Genomic DNA, 22,089 nt, shown 5'->3' on the forward strand with positions numbered 1-22,089 from the left:
TTCAAGGATGAAAGCTGAAGGAGAATGTGTATTTAAAAAAAAAAAAAAAGGTAACTGATCAGGAAATAATTTTCTGACTGATGGTTTTCATGTCCTTTAGATAAGGGTAATTTATCTTAGTGGTATCATCACAGAAGGGAAAACCTTTGTACCTGTGTAAGCAACATCTTTGTGAGAGCTGACCCCCATGGACTCCCATCTTAATGACTCCAGTTCTCAGTTTCTCTCAGCAATTCCCACGCCTTGCCTAGGAATCTGCATTCTTTAAACAGGAGCTCTGGGTCACTCATATCTATTAGCAGGCAAGTTTGGAAAACAGCACAGTAGAATGCTTTGTCATGGGGCACTTTTCATTCCTGTTTAAGAATCTGTACCCCTTTGTTTTCCTGCTTGCCTCACCTTCTGTGGGCTTTCAACTCCTTGCCCCTACTTAGACATCACTCGCTGGCTACCCAAAGCCACAGCTAAGCCACCATGTAGCAAAGATTAGAAAACAGTGTTTCTTTTATTAATAAAAAGATAACAGACTGCATACATCCCACAGGTACAGTTCCAAGAAGAGAAGCACACTTCCCTCCCTCCCCCTCCCCAATCTGCCTCTCCCCCTCCTCTCTTCCCTTCACCAATTTTTGCACCGACATGCATGACATGTGTATCCACTCTGCATTCAGAAGCTTAATTCACCAGTAACCGTAATACTCAACCAGTAAGAAGCAGGATCAAAGACCATGGGTCAAGGTACAGGGGACTGAAGGCTGTGGGCATCCAAGAGGCCCCCCGGAAAGTAGCAGGGAGGTCAGACAGATATTGGGAAGGAGTTTCGTCTTAGCATTAACGTGCTGTTGAGCAGAGTTGATCTATTTTAGGGAGAATTAAAAAAAAAAAACAAGTCCAGCCCTAGCGCTTTTATTTTCAGAGTGGCACAGCCTCCAAATAGCTTCCACACAACTGACAAAAGAAATGTGAGAATTTCGCATACTTTAACATTTCCAGGTCTTAAACACCCATCAGAGCAGGGTTAAATTGCTTCATTTATTTTTATTTATTTTTGACAGGCAGAGTGGACAGTGAGAGAGAGAGAGAGAGAGAAAGGTCTTCCTTTGCCGTTGGTTCACCCTCCAATGGCCGCTGCAGCCGGCGCACCGCACTGATCCGATGGCAGGAGCCAGGTACTTCTCCTGGTCTCCCATGGGGTGCAGGGCCCAAGCACTTGGGCCATCCTCCACTGCACTCCCTGGCCACAGCAGAGAGCTGGCCTGGAAGAGGGGCAACCGGGACAGAATCCGGCGTCCGACCGGGACTAGAACCCGGTGTGCCAGCGCCGTAAGGCGGAGGATTAGCCTAGTGAGCCGCGGTGCTGGCTAGATACTTTATGTCTGTCTTACCACTTTCCCGCCCAGGAGCCACTGCCTTACCCAGTACCACTCACTTGGTGATCTTGGTGAGCTGTGGCACCGGCCTAAATTGCTTCTTAAACGAGAGTTCCCATGTCAGCATGCTGCCCAGGTGTGGGCCATGTGAGTCTCAGTGGGAAATACAGAAGCTCACCACAACCACGGTGATCTGAAATACACTTCTTGCCAAAATACTTACAGTTCCTCTGAAGACAGCTCCCAGCCGTGGCGGGTCACCCCTGGCCCTCCAACTTCAACACCTTCCACCAGCACCCCTGCAGCCGTGAACAACCTTGCTTCCTTCTCTCCAAAGACACCCCCCTCGCTCCTTTCCCACACTGGCCCCCAGGGCTCTGCTCTCTGAGCTTTGCACAGAACACAGGTTGGCCAATCAAGATCAAGTGCTTGGGCCCTGCACCCCATGGGAGACCAGGAGAAGCACCTGGCTCCTGCCATCGGATCAGCGCGGTGCGCCGGCCGCAGCGCGCCGGCCGCGGCGGCCATTGGAGGGTGAACCAATGGCAAAGGAAGACCTTTCTCTCTGTCTCTCTCTCTCACTGTCCACTCTGCCTGTCAAAAAAAAAATCTACCCCTGCTCTCCTAGACTGTTTGTCCAGGGGGAAACAGACATAAAAGCAAATACATGCAAGATGATACCTGGTATAATCAAGAGAAAACCATAATCCAGGTTAGATAAGGAGAGCGCAGATGGGACTGTGAGGCATTGTGTTGACCACTTCCATTCCAGAAGCCTCTTCCTAATAGACCACTAGGACCACCCTGCCTGTTGCATAAGTGGGCAGTAACAGGGCCCACATGTATCCATACATGCAGAGACATGCTTCCTGCCTGCTGAATCTTCCAGCGACTTTAGGCTTCTTCTGAGGTCATTCAAGTACAAGTTTGCAATTTGCAAGTCATGGTTCACATCACTGTATTAGCTTAGCACAACTGCCTCCCCATAGCTGGGGTAGATCATGTTATAGAGAGCAAGGACTATTTAACTCACAGTTTCGGAGGTCCAAGCACATGGTTCAGCTGTGATGAGGGCTTCACGGTGAATGGGGATGGCAGTGGCCAGCACGCATTATAGCAAGAACAGAAAGCCAAACACTGGCCTCCCATAATCCCCCTGGGGCAACCACCACAATTGACCCAGGGTTCTCCCGCAAAGACCAACCTTTTACAGGGCCACACAATACCACTACCCTGGAACTCAACGTCCAATCACAGAAGACATCTGCGGCAGTCAAATCACACTGAAATTGCAGCCATGGCCTTGAGCGTGCTGAAGGGTATTTAGTTAATTGCAGGAACAGGCTTTGTCTTAAATCATGTCTTTTTCCCTTTGTGTTTTTAAACACAACAGCATGGTTGTTTCAGGACCCCAAGCTGGGCGTGGGTCCTCAGAAGGGCCTCATGCCGCCAGGTGGTCGTGGTTATGTCCACACCGCACTGCTGTCGGCACCAAGGAAGGGGGAGGTAGTGGATGGGCTGCTGGCGGTGTTGGAAAAGATACTTCACACCCGGCTCTCGACTATGCAGATACATGCCCACGAGTTGTTCTAATAATAAGAAGAAAGAACACCATGATTTCATTAGCTCGTTTTGTTCTATCTAAGAGCTTTCAGTAAGTATGCCCTTTTGTCCTCATGACAACCTGAGGCTTTGATTATTGCCATCTTTTACAAGCAGAGGGAAAAAGAAGTGAAGACGATGGAATCCAGGTGTAGCTAGGCCTAGGCGGGGTGAGACATCTACAGAACCTGGTGACTTTTGTTGCATCTGTGTTCTCAGGAGTCTGTGTCCCTAATTTCTTCTAAGACAAGCTAACTCTCTCAGCTGTGTGAGGCCTCACATGTTCTGCTGATACGTGAGCATCAGTGCCGGCATCCGGGACCAGCCGTGTGACCTACGACCTCAGTGCCAGAGCACTGCTCACTTTTGATGCTTACTGAGAGTTTTTTAATAGCCTTACTGAAATTAACTTCTGTTTCTTCCAGACTTTGTTTTGGTAACCTCTATGTTACTGCAAGTGAGACAAAATGATCTTAGGTCAGCTAATTCATTGCTGACCCACAGATGAGGTGGGGCAATGTTTGTCAGCCCAGGGTGGGTTCTAACTCTGTCAGGGACATAATTGTACTGAACATTCACAAAATGTTTTGTCATTCCCTAGACAATACAGTGTAACAATTATTTACATGGTATTGACATTGTATTGGGTATATTTTTTGAAGATTTATTTTATTTGAAGGACAGAGTTAGAGAGGTAGAGACAGAGACAGGTCTTCCACCCTACTCACCTCAAATAGTAATTGAGTGTTCACAATACTCTCAGCACATGTGGAAGCAAAACCAGAAGAAATTATTGTAGATAGTGCCAATGACTCACTCGAACATCACATGGGCGTTGTTAAGACCAGGAGCTGTGATTCTGCTGAGGTCATGGTATTAAGCACATGTTAAATGCTCAACAGTTTATCATTGGCAGCAAAGCAGTAACACCTAATGGTTTCTACAGTCAGAACAGTCTGGTTATGCTCTCTCCTATGAAATAGGAATAAATATTCCACACACATAAATTCAGAAACTCATGCTAACATATTTGGGCAGCCTAATTAAAAAAAATGTCAATAATTTTACCAAATAGATGTGTGACCTAAGAGAAGCATTATTTGACAATAATTTCACTGTTCTTTACTTAAAAACGTATAGATAGACTTTGAGCTTATCAAAATAGTTCTGGCATGTTTTTGTAAAAGAATACGCTAATGGTATGGTAACGTGATTATCCATGACACACATCATCTCGTAAGCAGGAGTATTCAATCATCATGTTATTGAAGCTGCTTCGGCATATTCTCATTGTCCACTTGACAGGCTTCAAAACGCACCAGAAATCTCTGGAAATAATTATCGAGTTATTAGCAGAGACACTGAATAGACTCTTAAAACACTTTTCATAGATTTTCTAAAAATGAATAATTGTGGATGTAATTGCCAAATATAGTTCCTTTGATCTGTTGAGATAAAGAATTTTTAAAATTTAAAAGCTAAAGGTTTTAGGATTGGTGCACTAAGTTTTCACTCGACTCCACAGAATGATTTTGGGGCTGCCACTGCAGTACCTTGAACAAAAGTGGCTACCAGCCCATGAACAGAACACCTACCCTACCTCTGGGTGTATGGTCAGTGTTCAGAATCAGTGCACTCAATAAATGTATTTTAAAACCAATTGGAGAAGTAATTAGAAACAATTAGAGACTGTCTGTAATAAAGTAGGAGATCTCCTGTCTTGAATCTATCAGCTGTCTGGTTGGGAGGGCAGAGGTTTTAATGGATATGGTTGAGCTTAGTAGAGGAGAGCAAAGGGTTCAGCCAGAACCTGGTTGCAGCAGGTTCACACTCGTTGTTGTCGGTATCCTGAACTCCAGCCACAGGGTGGAGGTTAGCATGCATTGTCTGCATCTCAAAGTGTCTTTTTGGTCTCTTGTGTAACATACGTTGCTGTAAGGTTTTCACTCTGCCTCCAGGTGGTTAGACGATGCTATCATTGATGAGATCACACCAAAGCTGATTGGAGATCGGCCCAATACTTACACCTACACCAAGGCCTTGGGAGAGATGGTGGTGCAGCAGGAGAGCGAGAACCTAAACATCGCCATTGTGAGGCCTTCCATTGTGGGAGCAACCTGGCAGGAGCCTTTCCCAGTAAGTCCACCTCACTTGGGTTTTGGGTTTTGCGTTCAAACTCGGGTCCTTCTAGCCCCATACACATTCTAGGACTTTTTTTCTTCATTTTGGGATTTATAGCTAAGTGAAGCAACTCAAACATGAATCTGTTAGTTCCATGTGTGGTTCAGAATTTACTCAGCTCCCTGGGGAGTTATCCTGCCTCTCCAAGAGGTGGGTAGAGATCTTACATTAGCTTCTAACTGTAGTCTCCAAAGTCTTGAAAGTCCCATGGGAAACAGTTTCCTTTCTTGGCTTCCCCACTATGATTTAAATATACCAGAATGTTCGTTATGATCAGATTGGTAGTACTGCAACTGCCAGGGCAAACAGGAGTCAGAAAACTCATGGAAGTTTCTCAGTTTAGGAAAAATTTTTATTGTTCCCTCTAATGTCCTTTTGAGAAGCACTTCGGTTATACCATCTTCTTAAAGCAACTCTGTGCAGCTGGGACCACATCAATTCCAGCAGTACGACTTACCAGCAATGCAGTCTTCAGGTTGCCTCAGCTGTACCACTGGGCTAATTGGACTCCCTTGCAGAGCCCATGAAATGTGACAGTGTTAGAGTCGTGTTTGCTGTAGTGCCTACACTAATAAATGATTCAGCAAACATTAATCCCTTCATTTTCTCCTCTCTTCTTTCTCCTCTCTCATTATACACTCACATTTTGACTTTTACGGATAAAGAAATAGACATAATAAGGTCAACTTAGGACTTAGAAAATAAACTCAAAAAGACATTTCCTTCTAACTGCGGCTAAACATAATCTTTCCTAATACATCTCTAAATAAGTGTGCACGCTCTCTCTCCCTCTCATACACACACACAGCATACAATGTGACATGGACTCCAAAGCTGTTAAAATATTGGAAAAGTGAGTAATTCTTACAAACCAAGTTTGAAATGTTCCCCAAGGGAGCTTAAAATCAGAGCTCAGATGTAGATGAAGTATGGCTGATGAACTGCTTAAAAGATCGTGGTATTGAGACGAGTTCAATTTAGCCGATGAGATACTGGGAAATGATCTCTACCTTCTGGTGTGAAAGACACCATTAGCCGAGTTTTAATTGTTGCACAAATAAAATGCAAAACACGTCAGTGCTGTGCCACTGGTTTTTGTCTGAGGCCGGGGAAATGCTGAATTAGAAACGCTACTGGGGCCGGCACCGCGGCTCACTAGGCTAATCCTCTGCCTTGCAGCGCCGGCACACCGGGTTCTAGTCCCAGTTGGGGCGCCGGATTCTGTCCCGGTTGCCCCTCTTCCAGGCCAGCTCTCTGCTGTGGCCCGGGAGTGCAGTGGAGGATGGCCCAAGTGCTTGGGCCCTGCACCCCATGGGAGACCAGGATAAGCACCTGGCTCCTGCCTTCAGATCAGCGCGGTGCGCCGGCCGCAGTGCACCGGCCGTGGCGGCCATTGGAGGGTGAACCAACGGCAAAGGAAGACCTTTCTCTCTGTCTCTCTCTCTCACTGTCCACTCTGCCTGTCAAAAATTAAAAAAAAAAACACACACACAAGAAACGCTACTGTCCAGGGCCTGAGTGCTCTGGTTTGAAACTTATCAGTGCTAGACTGCAGGTGTTCCAGATGTGCAACAGCTCTCTGAAGCCTGTGACCAACAAAGATCTTGTCTTTCCTAGGGTTGGGTGGACAACCTGAACGGACCGAGCGGGCTCATTATTGCGGTAGGTGCCACAGTGAAGATGTAACTGCTGCAGAGGTAGTGGGGAAACAGAAAATTCATAATGTTCATTCAAAACCTCAGGTATTCCTGGAGTAACAACAACTCGGCATCTTACCTCAGTTTCACTGATTGGAAAATAGAGACAAAATGAAATTACTTCTAGTCTTTGATAATTTTATTATTTAAAAAATCCAGAAATAACATGATATCACTCATTGTGCAGGCATTTTATTTCTGGAAGTCTTTGCTCTTCGAAGATTTTCCTTTAGTTACCACAAGATGGGGATATTTCCTACCTTTCAATGTTCGTTCATATTTTGAATTACTGCTGCAAACAGGATGCTCTAAAGATCCTGGCCTACAAGACGATTAAGTTCTTGATTCTGAAGCATACGAGAGTTTACATGTGTGTGGAGAAAGGAACTAGTCATCAGAAAAGAGAACTCCCAATGGAACAAAGGTTTTCAAACACACCGACTTGGGAGCAGAGCACGACTTCTCAGCCACGCTGCTGTGGCCGGCTGCAGCCATGTGGCAGGCTGCCCTGAGCTGTGGCGCCCCCCAGTGCCCACGAGAGATTTCAGCACATCCTGGCCTTCCTCTTGGGGAGGAGCTCAATACCTGAGCTGCAGTTTTACAGGGATCTTCTTCCTCAGACGAGGGCCAGCATGAAATACAGTACAGCTGTGAGACGGGGCATCACGAGCGTCACAGGCAGCGACGGTGAACTGATTGCTGATTTTTCCAATACCTCACCACTTTCTTTCCCTACTCACCTTCAACTCTTTCTCCTTTAAAGTTTAGCTTAGTGACCTAGAACATCATCGGGTTCACATGATCCTAGAGCAGTTTTCATTATAGTGCACAGCCGTATGTTCATTTAGATTTTTCTGAAATCTTCCTAACTGTGTCTCAGTTATAATAGAAGGGATCCAGTTAAGGAAACAAAAATTAGGACCATAAAAACATGCTGATCATTGCAAATCAGTTTTAGAAGCACACAGAGGAACAAGAATCAGCTTCATAGACACAATATTTTATTAACACAAATAACTCCTAATTATTAGATCTATAGAACATCCATGATTAGTGAGTTAAACTAACCTACAGAACAAGGTAAATAATGGTAAATAAATAAATTTTTGTTTTATTACATAGTAGAATTTTATCAGTTTGATTTTTAAAATGTTTCTTAAGCTTTTAATGATGCTATGGCTTGTAAGTTAATAAGGACTAGCAGAAAACAAAATAATTAAAGAATGGTAAAGAAAAATTAGACATTTGGGAAACATTGTTTGAAATGTCTTAGGAATTATTTTATTTTCAATTTATTTGAAAGGCAGAGAGACAAAGAGAGATCATCATCTGCTGGTTCATTCCCCAGATGCACACAACAACCAGGACTGGTCCAGGCCTAAGGCAGGAGCCTGGAACTCCATCTGGGTCTCCTACTTGGGTGGCAAACACCCAAGTACTTGAGCCATCGTCTGCTGCCTTGCAGGGTGTACATTAGCAGAAAGCTGGATCAGAAGTGGAGACATGGGACTTGAACCAGGCATTCCAGCGTGGGATGTTGGTGTCCTAAGAGGCAACTTAACTACTGCACCAAACGCCCACCCCATGAATTAGTTTTAAGATGCAAAAAGTGGGCCGGCGTGCGCCATGGCTCACTTGGTTAATCCTCCACCTGCAGCACCACATCCCATATGGGCGCCAGTTGCTCCTCTTCCAGTCTGGCTCTCTGCTGTGGCCTGGGAGGGCAGTGGAGGATGGCCCAAGTGTTTGGGCCCCTGCACCCCTATGGGAGACCAGAAAGAAGCACCTGGCTCCTGGCTTCAGATCGGCGCAGCACCAGCCGTAGCGGCCATTTGGGGAGTGAACCAACAGAAGGAAGACCCTTCTCTCTCTGTCTATAACTCTACCTGTCAAATAAATTTTTAAAAAAGTTGCAAAAAGTATATTTATACACTTATTGATTAAGTGCATTAACATCTCAGTAAGAATTTTATTCCTTCAAGGAACCAGAGGACCAATGGTCATTTGTGGAAACGTTGGCACTTGAGATGAACTTGGCCAGAAAGGTTGGCTAGGTTGAGCTGATTAGATGTAACATAATAACCTATTAAGCAGCATATCAGCATTAGCTACCTTTACTGACAGCACTGGTCTCTTCAGTTTAATGTCTACTTTAACCCCACCCTTTACCTGTAACTTGTATTAATATGTTGTGTTCCTTTCTCCATGCAGGCTGGGAAAGGGTTTCTTCGGTCCATTAGAGCTACTCCGATGGCGGTGGCAGATTTAATTCCAGTGGATACGGTTGTCAATCTCACCCTAGCCGTAGGATGGTACACTGCAGTGCACAGGTACACAGGAAGGTGTTTGCGTCTGCATTTTACGAAGCTCTTCCTGGGACATCCCACTCCTCTATGCATTTAATGAATTGTTTTCTAAATACTGCTTTTACTTGGCTTAGCAACAAAGCCTTTAAATCACTTCACCATAAAATTCTTGATAACCCCAAAGCTTTTCTTCCTAATCAATAAACTAAAATGGAGCTTCCTTTTTTTTAAAGTTATGGAGATGGAAGTGGATGAAATGACAGCTTATTTTCTACTTTATTGAACTGCTAAAAGTTCAGATCATCATATGTGGGGGCATTTGCTAGTACAAAGAAAAAAATACAGGTTGGTTATACTTTGGACACTGCCAGGAAATGGTAAATAAAAATAAATTCTTCTCATATGCACTCAGACACCTGTGCTCCCTACTCTGCCACACTTGTACATCTCTTACACACACACACACACACACACACACACCCCACTTACCTTTCCTAGTCTTCTATTTTTCTTATTAACCCAATACAAGAACACAGGACAAAAGTATTGTACAAATTGCCTCAGTCAAAGAAACTATTGAAAACACTGTTTAAACATTATCTTTCTTTCTAGTAGTCCTCCATCGTGTTGTATTTACCTAATTTTTATTTAATTTTTTTAGACCCAAGTCAACATTAATCTACCACTGTACCTCTGGTAACCTCAATCCCTGTAACTGGGGCAAGATGGGTAAGTGCCTCTAGTGGTGGAGCTGGGTAACTGCTAGTGTGTCCCACGGAAAAGGTTCAAGCAGTGCATCCCAGAGCTCACAGCCTGGTGGGAAAGACAACAAAGCAAGAGACAGACTAGTCGCAACGTGCGCATGTGTCCTAGTCTAGAAGCAGAGTTCCTTAACGTGAGATCCTGTGTGTGACTGTCAGCAACAAGCGTCCCACTGGCCATAGAGTAACCAAACAGTAACAAGGCCAAGAAAATGTGATTAGAACCCATTTCAGTCGAAAACTGGCCCCTCCGGGTTCCATCATCGAGTAGACGCCCATTGCTTGTTCATTGTGTGAACTTGGGAAGATCACTTAGTATCTCCCTGTAGATGAATTTTCCTATCTGTCAGATGCAAATAATGCTTATTCTATTTCAGAGTGCTCTTGGGAGGGTTTAAGGATATACAGTGACTAGACCTGGAAGCATTTCAGCAATGTTTGTTCCTGCCGATGGCTAGCCTTCTTATGAAGCCTTTCCTTCCCTACCCTTGCCCTCCGTGCCCTCGAACCCAACAGAGCTGGGTGTTTGTGTCTGTTCCCCCGAAACACATTGTACTGACCCCTAGCATAAGACGCAGCTACCATATTGTGACTGCTAACTGTCCGCATCTGCCCCCAGTTACCAGTTCCTTAAGGACAGGGACCACGCCACATCTACCCCTGCATTTCTGCCTGTGATTTACTCCAGCATGCAGTGATGTACCTGGCAAGCATTAAGTGCTCAGTGAATGCCTTTGGAATGACTAATGGAAGTGGTGAGGTAGATTTAGGAAATACAGAGGAACTCAACTGTGTATTACTGAGACATTCGTTCATTCAAAAATATTTACTGGGCATTGATCACCTGCCCATCACTTCCCAAGGTACTGTGTTGGTATGACAGAGGCACAGTTCTGCTGTCTTGCTGCTGACATTCCAGTAGGGAGAAATAGCTATCAGAGAGGGCTACTTGCTTGAAGGAACATCAGGGTAAGAGGTAAAGAGCCATGTGAGGAGGTTGCTAGTTTGTTCCATATGTGGTGACCAAAGAAAGTCTCCCTGCTGAGGCTACATCTTTGCAGAGAGCTGCAAGAGGTGAGGGGGTGCAAACCAGAGGAGTGTCTAAGGAAGTGTCGCAAGCTGGAGGAGCAGTAGGTCCTAAGGCGCTTTATTCAAATTCAAGGACAGTTGGGCAGCCAGCAGGGCTACAGCAGAAGCAGGGAGAAGGAGCATGGTAGGAAATAAAGTCGGAGTGATGGGCACACAGATAACGCACAGCCTTATGCACAGTGCTCAGGGTTCGGCTTTCCCCTCTAGGAGAGAGAAGATTCCACTGAGAAATTCCGAGTGGAGAAGTAACAGACTCTGAGGTCCGTGTTAACAGAATCCAGTCTGCTGCTGCATGGAGAGAAAGCTGTAGAGGAACAAAGATGTGGCAGAGACCCCTGCGATACCCCACTGTACTAGCGATTCGGATCGCAGAGACAGCAGTGACTGTGGATATTTTTCAGAGTGCAGATAGGTTTCGGTGTTTAGTGGTACGGGGTTTACGAAAGGAAGAGACTGCTCAAGGATGGCTGACATCTTCAGGTGAACTGCTGGAAACACTGAATTAGCATTTAGAGGTCTAAGATTCTGGGTTTCCCCTGTCTATTTGGGGGTTTCAGAGACACCATGAACAGGATGTGTATAATGATTTAGGAAAGGGGATTTGTTAGGGGAATTTGCTCATGCACTTATATATAACTGCTGACAAGTCCCACAACAGCCCATCAGCCAGCAGACAAGGCCGGAGACCCTGGGATGGTGGTACCATGGCTCAGAACAAGTCTGAGGGCCTCAGAACCCACTGCAAGATGAAAGCCCGAGTTTGTGGCTGGGACCTCTTACATAAGTCCTGGAGTCTGTGGGCCCAAGGCACAGAGTGCTGGTGTCCTGGGCATCAGATGAGCATGTCTCAGCTCTCGGAGAGAGACCAGTGCACTTTCCATACTTACTCTCTCTGGGCCCCCAGCTCATTGATGGGGCCCCACCCACCTAGAGACCAAGACACTCTCACAGACACACCCAGAGTAGTGCGTTTCCAACCTCAAGGTATTCCTTAGCCCAGCCCACTTGACACCTAAAACCCCCCATCATAGGGGCAAGTATCAAGAGGTGTTAAACACAAGTGTCTATTACACATCTGAGTGGAACTGTCAAACAGGGACATGGACACATAGATCAGATGGGCGGGGTGAGTCGAGGTGTCTCTTCTGCTATGAACAGTGGGTAACTCCTGATGCGCTTACTGTTCCAAATATCTGTGCCTATGGACAAGAGCATCCTAGAGATTTCTAGGTGGTATCTTTTTGAAGAGGATGATAATGATATCATAATAATTAATATCATCATCACAACTGAATCATACGCTTAGGCATATTCTTTGAAAATTATCCATGTAAATTTTATCAGAGTTGAATTCAAAGAATACCTCCTGAAAAGTGCAGCTTTATTTACAAATACGCATTCAAAAGGTCTTAGCTAAGGTTAATCTAAGTAGTAACACAAAAAGGAAAAAAATATTTGAAAACATCCTTAACACCAGAGAGAGGAAAAGTGAGTTTAATATATTATCGGAGAAGAAGAAAGACCAAATAAGAAAAAGACTGTGGTATTCCCAACACAAGCGAACCCCACCTTCCTACTCCTTGAGTTAAACTTTTAGTAAGAAAGGTTAACCTGTTAGCAACTTTCCTTGTGGTTCCATAGTAAGGATCCCACAAAGGAAAGAAGGCTTCTAGCCTCTGCTTGGGCAGTCCCAGAAAAGACTAGATCACTGTGGAATTAAATGATAGATTTAGGTTTTTCTTAAGCTTCCTTGTGTGGACTAAAATGATTTCCCTGAGAATGAGTTTTGGAGGAACTGTGTCAATAAAAGCACCAATTCTTAGCCCATCCGCATTGTTTGATGTTGCGGATAGATCACTTGTTAAGCGTAAAATCTGTGTGTTGTTCTCAGAAATTGATTCTTTACACAGCAGATCTTTAGTCTTTATTGTTTTGATCCATTTTAAATGCCTTCCAACAAGATGAGCTAAGCTGCTCCTAGACTCAGCATTTACTCTTTTTGTTCAGGATTGCAAGTCTTGGCAACCTTTGAAAAAGTCCCATTCGAGAGAGCTTTCAGGAGGCCGTATGCCGACTTCACCACCAACAACTTCACAACGCACTACTGGAACGCGGTCAGCCACCGGGCCCCTGCCATCATCTATGACTTCTACCTGCGGCTCACCGGAAGGAAGCCCAGGTGAGAAGCTGGGCCAGGGGCCGTGAGGGTGTCACTGCAGGGGCCACGGGGGCCCTGAGATCTCCCCTCCTCACTGCAGCTGAGGATGGAAGGGGGTGACTGGATATTTCTCTCCCTCTCTCCCTCCCTCCCACACACAGACATTTTGGGACACACAGAGCAGTAGTGAGAAACCTCAAAGGACTCTCATCTTGGAAAATCCTCCACCGTAATACAGTGAACGCTTAGGGCTCCAGTAGGGGTTTTCCCAGTGTGTCTTAAAGCACGCAGTAAGGAGGACAGCCTTGCTCACCGGAGCTCCCAGCTGGGCTCTCCTGGCGGGCTAAGGATGATGCACAGTGACCCCTTTTTCATTCTCGCTACTCAAGGAAGAGCTCCTCCCCACCCCCACGTTACAAATGAGGACACACTTGAAGCAGGCGGCAGAAGGAGTTTGAAAGCCGGTGTTCTGAACCGGATCTGCTGCCACCTAGAGGTGTGAGAGGAAATGACAGGGAGCATCACCCTGAAGCTAAGGCGGCCTTGGCACCACCCAACGGTGCAACCTAGGACAGGTCCCTTTAAGCCCTTGTCTCACCTGAGTATTGTGTGTGTCAGAAGAATCGTGAAATTGCAATGGGATATCACCAAAGGCAATTCCTATGACCCGAATCACAAGCAGGAATAGTACAGCCTCTGTACCAGGCCCTCCATAAGGGACAAAGTCTTCCTCAGCTTGTGTGGTTTCATCGTTGTGAAATGACTAAAAGTTGGGCAGTGGAGAGTTTGTCCAAGTGGTAGGAGCCTTAGCTGTTCTTGAGCAAGATAAAAAATGTTACATTACCATTATGGGGAGAAAATCTGTATGGGATTTATTAAATAATGATGAGGAAAGAAGAAAAATCAAACACTGTGGGCAGAAATGCTAACACCCTAAGACTATATGAAGGTTGGAAGAAAGCCTGGATAGAGCATAAAGTTCAGTAAGTAAAAAGGAAGAATGTAGGAGGAAGAGATACAAGAAAAACCTGTCTGGCTTTTGTTTTCTGAGAAATTAAACTGTAATCTTTGTGAGAAATGGGTTGGATTATTTTGTGATATGAGTTTTAACATTGATCTTAATGGAAGAACATGCTGAAATCTTTCTTTTTTATTTTTATTTTATTTTATTTATTTTTTTTGACAGGCAGAGTGGACAGTGAGAGAGAGAGAGAGACAGAGAGAAAGTCTTCCTTTGCCGTTGGTTCACCCTCCAATGGCCGCCGCGGCCAGCGTACCACGCTGATCCGATGGCAGGAGCCAGGTGCTTCTCCTGGTCTCCCATGGGGTACAGGGCCCAAGTATTTGGGCCATCCTCCACTGCACTCCCGGGCCACAGCAGAGAGCTGGCCTGGAAGAGGGGCAACCGGGACAGAATCTGGCACCCCGACCGGGTCTAGAACCCAGTGTGCCGGCGCCGCAAGGCAGAGGATTAGCCTAGTGAGCCGCGGCGCCGGCCATGCTGAAATCTTTCTAAACCCTTTCGAACTCCCTAAGTATGTTTGCGTGTAATCTTCTGTCTTTACACCTAGATATGAACACGAAAATCCAAATCATTCTGACATCCTTTTCCCCTTCCCGGTGGAGCAACAAAATATCAGTGTGCCTGCGTCCTCACAGACGGGCCACTGCACCTGCCGCGTGCCTGCCCCTTCCGTTTGTTCCAGTACAGCAGTGTGTGGCCCCGACAGAATGAGTGCTCATCAGTTCACACTTTGCAAACCACGCATCAGGTTCACACATCAGGTTCACACTTTGCAAAACCAATCTTGAATTTCAGACTCCTTGTGAGGAAGCAAGCCTTTGTTATTTTGATTTGCGTTGCCCTGATTGTGAGAGGAGCTAGACTCTCACCTGTTTATTGGATAGTTATGTTTTCCCCTCTGTTCCTTGCCTATTTTTCAAATGGGTTGTCCTTATTAACTTACAGGAACTTGTGTGTGTGAATATAGACGTCGTGTATTTCCCACAGGTGTTTTTTATCCTTTAGCTTTGATGCTAGAGCTCTTTGTGATACAAGTGGAAATACATATACTGAAGATCTTAAGAACATGGAATTTGCAGTTGGATTTCACAGGATTTAACTCCCGGCTTCACGGTTTATCCTTATGAGACCTAAATTCCTTCACCTTTCTAAAATCCTAACTTCCTCTTTTGTAAAAAGAGGATGGTAATCAGACCTATTTTGTATCATTTTACATAAGTGCTTAGAATATAATAACCACTAATACCACCAAAAAAGTATTAAATTTCTGTGTGGTACAATGAATCATTATTTTCCTTGATAGCTTTTTGAAAGTAACAAATGTATTCTTTTTTTATAAGAAAAAATCAGTAGGTTGATAGTCTTGTGATAGAACTGAACAACTGTTATTTTGTAAAAATTATATCTATTGAAATCACATCCACTGCATCACAGTTGAGGGATGGATAAAGGTTTAGATCAGAACAGTTAAGTGGAACCCTATGGTTCTTATATCAAGAAATAATGAAATTGACCTCCTGGCTAAGAAACTTCCCATGTTAAGATGAGAGCCATCACATGAGTCATCAGGTGCACTGGCATTCAAATGAGGCCGGAAATAAGACCAAATTCCCAGAAGAGCATCGCAAGGCATTACTGTGTTGATTGCATTACTCACTGCTACCAAGACTGCCTTAAGAAGGACAGAAATGAAATGCTTTATTGGTCAAAAATGACTTGTAGCTAAAATGCCAAGATTTGAGGATTAGCTGTGTGCAGTAAAGCAAAGATAAAGGATATGAATCCTGACTACCTCAAGTCACACCGTGAGGATCAAATAGGAGCACATGTGAAGTGTATGTAAATTATTGTAGTTGGGAGATTCGCATAGGAGACCTGGCTTAAATTCTTACACTGGGATTCAGAAATGTAGTCCACATGGGTAGTGAGATTACACACACATGTTTCTTAAAGTCATTCAAAACTGGGCTGGAATTCGGGCTTTGCCACTATCTAAAACTCATCTTACCCATTCATAAAGCCAAAGACTAATAATATATAAGAAGGGTATTTGAAAATCAGCAGAGATAATAATTTTGAAAATTATCAGGGTAGGCCTCATACAGGGTAGGTTATCCACAGTCAGTTCTTTTCTCCTTAAATCGACATCACAATGGACAACTTCTATTGGTTCACTATCAGGCAACACTTCTGCCCAGAAGTTATAAGCTAAAAACTCAGATCCTGTCCGTGTTTTGCAGGAACACACACAATAAAGCAGATAAACTCTAGATCTATCAGAATTGGGAAACTGAAGGTAGGCCATTTAGGGTGCAAAGCTGGCCCCCTTTTACAGTAAGCAGATTACTCAAAAGGAACCAGGGTTTGGTATTAAAATATATGACAAATAAAATGATTTTCACCCCCTTTCTTTCCTTCATTCAACAGAGACAATCTGGAGGGAAAAGAATAAAAATTTTAACGTGGGATTGGGGGGAAAGGAAGAGGAATTGTTCTTGTAATTGTTTTTAAGAATGTTTATATGATTATAAAATATAATTTTAATTGATAATTTTATAAACAACCTACCCGCCATGGCTGGAGGCACAGGAACCAGCCGCACCCGCGGTGTGCTGATGTTTGCTTCCGTCTGATGATCCCTCAGGATGACGAAGCTGATGAACCGGCTCCTGAGGACCATCTCGATGCTGGAGTATTTCATCAACCGCAGCTGGGAGTGGAGCACGTACAACACAGAGATGCTGATGTCCGAGCTGAGCCCCGAGGACCAGCGAGTGAGTGTGCACGCGTGTCACAGCTACGCATCGGGAGTGTGGAATGGTTTGACTTGGAGAGCTGATGAGCAAGGGAAGCCTGGTTTATATGGAAACACACACGCACACACGCACACTCACACACACACAGTCTTTATTTTTTGCTGAGAACTCAGTGCTGTTAGCACAGTCGTGGGAAGAGACCTTGCACTTGGTTAATCTTCACGCTGCTCTGTTGTCTGTGCGTCTCACTGACGGTACTTCTGTCTTCCCTTCGCCCCTCAGCAGCTGTCTTTTCTGCAAACCCTCGGTATGCGGGTACCTGTCATCCCCTGCCTGCCGTAGCATGTGGCAGCAATGAGAACTCACGATTCCAACGCTCAGCAACTCACATTCACTGCTGCTGTCCCTTCGCCTTCCTACAGTCAGCCCCCGCATAGGTGCATTCTCTCTCCTCATCTTCTTACGTCAGTATTGTCCTCTCTCTAGCAGCATGTGTCTGTCTCTACATAGTATTTCTCTTCAGCAGTTCAGACTTCCACTTAGGAAGAGAGCCATTTATTTCTTTGGCTTCTTGGGACTCACAAGCAGTAAGTCCTGAAATCTTTGCCCACTCAGCAATTCACATATCTGGGAGTCTTTTGTTCTCCATTCATGGCGGCAGCTCGTTTTCCTCAAAGAGCCGTGTGTTCCTGAACATACTCTTATGGCGTTATTAAAATTTTCAACTATGCCGGCGTCGCGGCTCACTAGGCTAATCCTCTGCCTGAGGCGCCGGCACCCTGGGTTCTAGTCCCAGTTGGGGTGCCGGATTCTGTCCCAGTTGCTCCTCTTCCAGTCCAGCTCTCTGCTGTGGCCCAGGAGGGCAGTGGAGGATGGCCCAGCTCCTTGGGCCCTGCACCTGCATGGGAGACCAGGAGAAAGCACCTGGCTCCAGATCGGTGCAGCGTGCCGGCCGTAGCAGCCATTTGGGGGGTGAACCAACAGAAGGAAGACCTTTCTCTCTGTCTCTCTCTCTCTCTCACTGTCTAACTCTGCCTGTCAAAAAATAATTTCTCAACTAAATCTTAAGGTTTTCAGCTTCTTGATTGACTAATTGTTTCCACTAAGAACCAGGTTTTATAAAAACTATTTCTTGATGTATTTTGTGCCTTTCTGCAGGTGGCACTGAGAAGCAGATGCTAGAGGGTCTCACTTGTTCACTAAGAGCCTCTCATGCCTACCAGTCTCCTGGAGTAGGATTCCAAGCCAATCCTAGAACAGTTTTGTGCTATGGAACCTAATGGTTACTTGCAGTGTCAAACACTATAAATCTGGTAAATCAAGAGAGATTTAGAGGGACAGTTTATATGAAATCACTAATGAGTACCTCTCAAATGGACATGAAATGATGCTTTTCAGAAATGTCTACCTACCCTCTAAAGACAACATTCATCCAGCATTGCTGACTGAAATACTTGGATGATGATAAAATTAGTTCATAAAAATAGAAACAAAAAAGTGTCATGCTACCCTAAACTCTCTTTTTAAAAAAAATAGCTTCAAATTTCATGTAGGCCTGTCTTTGTTGTATTGTTTCCATGGAATTTACCCATTTGAATAATTCAAAAGGCAATATGAAAGAGTAGAAAAAGAAAAGCCTGTGTTTGTAGAGATGAATATGTAATATATAGAGACACTGTGAAAAACATACCCAGGCAAAGTGATGATGGAATTAATTTTGGAAAGCAATTCAGCTTTTGGGACAAATCTATGAAGCTCTCTGGAACTCATTAACCCAATCTGTTTCTTTTGTTAATACTCCAAATTTCACAAAGATTTGAGATATCTTGCAATAATCATATATAATAAAATAATGAAATAAAATCCAAACTAGGGAAATACAAATCAGATTAGAATATGAAGTGACAGCTAAGAAGGAAAAAAAAACATAACATCTACGTGTACTCTGCAAGATCCCACTAAATTGCCATAGTGTTTTTAATGCTTATTTTTGTTTATTTTCATCTACTTGAAAGGGGGAGAGAGAGAAAGAAAGAGAGAGAGGAAGCTTCCATCTGCTGGTTTACTCCTCACATATTGCCACAGCCAGGGCTGGACAAGGGCGAAGCCAGGAGCCTCAAACAGCAGTGAATTTGTTTTTGAGTTTTCTGGTGACAAAGTGGAAATGCCAGTATAAAGAATTCATTGTCAAAAATAATGTACCAGCGTATATTAAAAGCTTTTCTTACTATTTCACTCTTAAAGAAATGTTGATGAAGGGTTTTCTATAAAGGCACTCTAAAAGACATAATGGATAATATCTCTACAGCAAATACAGTAACAATTTTAAATAGTTATTCCTTGGCATGTTCCTCATGAAAGTTGAGAAGATTAGCCAGAGCAATATGGATAGTGAATGAGCAAGGGACTCATTCACTAAAGAAAGGTTCGCCAAATGCTCCGAATGTTAAATGGACATTAGTATTCAGTTGCTTCTCTTCCAGGTCTAAGATAGTTCTATGTGATTAATATGTAACATTTTTATTTGCATATAAAGGAAGCAGAATTATACAGCCCTAGAGAATTACTGAATCTTTATGGTGTCAAACTCAATTACATTCTTCAGAAGTGTTAAATTTCCTAGATAAAGGGAAAAGAAACTAATCTTAGACTCTGGAGGAAACGTGTAAGTTATGAAATAAACCCAAGAGATTCTCAGAAAGTAGTGTGGCCACTCTAAAGTCAGTCAACTTGACTTTCAGTGGTAATCGGTTTTCTTTGATCATTTATGCTTTTTATTTAACGCAGTCTAAGCCTCCATCACACACTGGCTGTCTTACAGTGCACATTTGGTACAGCGGTTAAGACACAGCTTAGGATGCCTGTATCCTATACTGGATTGCCTGATGGGAGTTCCAGCTTCCTGCTGTGCATACCGTGGGAGGTAGCAGATTATGGATGGGTCCACGCCACCCACGTGGGATTGAGTTCTGGGCTCCTGGCGTCTGCCTGGCCAGCCCCAGCTAGTGCAGGCATATGGGAAATGAATCAGCACATGGAATATCTCTGTCTCTCTCTGCTTTTCAAATAAATGAAAAATTTTATAAAGAGAATAGCTGTCTGAGAAAAGCAAGCTAAGTTTAATTAGGTCATACCCATAAAATATGATATAAAGAGCAAATATCAGAAGAAATTGCTGCATAACAAAAAGAAACGCTTTCAGCTTTTAAAGTTGATATTACAAATTAATTTGAAATTCTATAACTCATTGTATACTCAACAAGTATTTACTGAATGCCGACTTTGTACCGACTATTGTTCTAGGAGCATTATTTACTTGAACGTTGGCTTTTTTGCTACTACGATTAAAATTTTTCCTAGTGAGGTCTCAACAGAAGTTCATCGGTTCAGTCTAATGAAACAACTCTTCATTGTACATGAAGAAAACTCTCCTAAGAATAGGCTTTTAGGAGGCAACATGTGGTGTTTGTCCAAGGAGAGAGAATGGGACCAACAGGGAGAACTGAGGCACCCTGTACTCTCCCCCTGCTAAAACCAGTGAAACAGAGGAGCCTTCATTATGCTAGCACAAGTTCTTTCTCAGACTGTTCTCTCCAGACACACCAGATGCCTGTCCAACCCACAGTGTCACACCTGAGCCTTCCAACAGGAACCTCGTCACTAAAATCTTCTTGGAGATGACCCAGCATCTGCCTGACACTCTGTCCACTGTTGACTGAATTTCATTGCCTCAAATTCATTCTAATGATTATGTTGTATATTTATAAATGTCGTCTTCACTAATTATACCCCTTACATTATAATATGCTCTTATTTCTTAAGTTTATGATGTCATGAATCCCGTATGTGCTTTTTTTTTTTTTTTTTTTTTTTTTTTTTTTTTTTTTTGGCCAGGCCGAGTTAGTGAGACAGAGAGAGAGAGTTATAGACAGTGAGACAGAGAGAGAGAGTTATAGACAGTGAGACAGAGAGAAAGGTCTTCCCTCCATTGGTTCACTCCCCTAATGGCCGCCACTGCTGGCACTGTGCCGATCTGAAGCCAGGAGCTGGGTGCCTCCTCCCAGTTTCCCATGCGGGTGCAGGGACCCAAGCACCCGGGCCATCTTCCACTGCCCTCCTGGGCCACAACAGAGAGTTGGACTGGAAGAGAAGCAATGGGGACTAGAACCCAGTGCCCATAGGGGATGCCGGTGCCGCAGGCGGAGGATTAGCCAAGTGAGCCACGGTGCCAGCCCTGTATGTGCTATTAATAAATACACCCCTACTTTTAAAAACTAACGTGTGTATATATATAAAAGATATACTAATGAAGTTAATATATCAAAATGCTAACAATTGTTAGATCTACATGTGCCATTAAACTCTTCATATTTTTCTATATTATTTGAAATATTTTAAAAAGGCAAAAAAAATCCAAATATATATGTGTATATATATATATATTCAGCTAAAAATTTTTTTATATTCTATTCGAAGCTCATTTTCTTCTTTCTCTAGTGAAGCCTGTTTTATGGAGACTTTGGAAAAACGGCTCAAAGATGAGCCTTTGGGTTTCACCCTGTTTCCAACTGCAACCCACAGGAAACTGGGCCCCCACACCATCCTGTCTCAGTACAGCAACACTGTCAAAGCAGAGCAGAAATGACATCTACAGAAACAAGTTCAGATCTTGAGCATTTCAGTAGCGAGCCAGAAAGAAAACACATTTTCAACATGCAAACTTTTCCCCCAAGTCCTCTTCCCATGTTGTCACTTTCAAACCCCTGTTCTGGGTGACAACTCTCCTTCCATCTGTCTCTCGTCCTTCTCCCCTGACCTCCTCCTCACTCCCGGATCCCTCCTCTTCTTCCACCAGCCATCACTCTCTTTCATGATGCACATTCTGCTACCTATTCCTTAAGGCTTTGCTTCCAAATGCTTAGTCTCCTCTGCACAATGAAGTGGCAGTGTTGTAGGGGAGCAAGGGGACTACACCAAAATTGAAGAAGAATAGGAAAGATGCACAGGGTGTTGCGGTCACTATTCTTACCTAAGTACTTAAGAGTAATCTTCATGTACTTGAAAAGTACGCCAAGCCAACCACAGGCTTTCAAGGGACTCAAGTAATACCAGGTGCACAAGACTTCCAGCTGTTCAATGTTTGTG

General features: G+C 44.0%; 1 protein-coding gene across 5 annotated transcripts in view; it reads left to right on the forward strand.

Moving 5' to 3' along the window:
* FAR2 (fatty acyl-CoA reductase 2) overlaps nucleotides 1-22,089 on the forward strand; it is a 163,558-nt gene that overhangs the window by 136,364 nt on the left and 5,105 nt on the right. For 3 of the 5 annotated variants that reach the window (XM_051850370.3, XM_089304791.1, XM_051850368.3), the window contains exons 5-10: nucleotides 4,931-5,108; nucleotides 6,771-6,815; nucleotides 9,062-9,180; nucleotides 9,818-9,885; nucleotides 13,014-13,185; nucleotides 16,833-16,962. In XM_051850370.3, the coding sequence (XP_051706330.1) occupies nucleotides 4,931-5,108; nucleotides 6,771-6,815; nucleotides 9,062-9,180; nucleotides 9,818-9,885; nucleotides 13,014-13,185; nucleotides 16,833-16,962 (712 nt within the window). Of the gene's footprint in view, nucleotides 1-2,686; nucleotides 3,025-4,717; nucleotides 4,845-4,930; nucleotides 5,109-6,770; nucleotides 6,816-9,061; nucleotides 9,181-9,817; nucleotides 9,886-13,013; nucleotides 13,186-16,832; nucleotides 16,963-22,089 lie in introns of those variants that run through there. The other 2 variants (XM_089304792.1, XM_089304793.1) reach the window with 2 other exon arrangements.

This window comes from Oryctolagus cuniculus, chromosome 9, assembly GCF_051225735.1.
Source record: "Oryctolagus cuniculus isolate XC-2025 breed Fujian yellow rabbit chromosome 9, ASM5122573v1, whole genome shotgun sequence".
NCBI classification, from domain to species: domain Eukaryota; kingdom Metazoa; phylum Chordata; class Mammalia; order Lagomorpha; family Leporidae; genus Oryctolagus; species Oryctolagus cuniculus.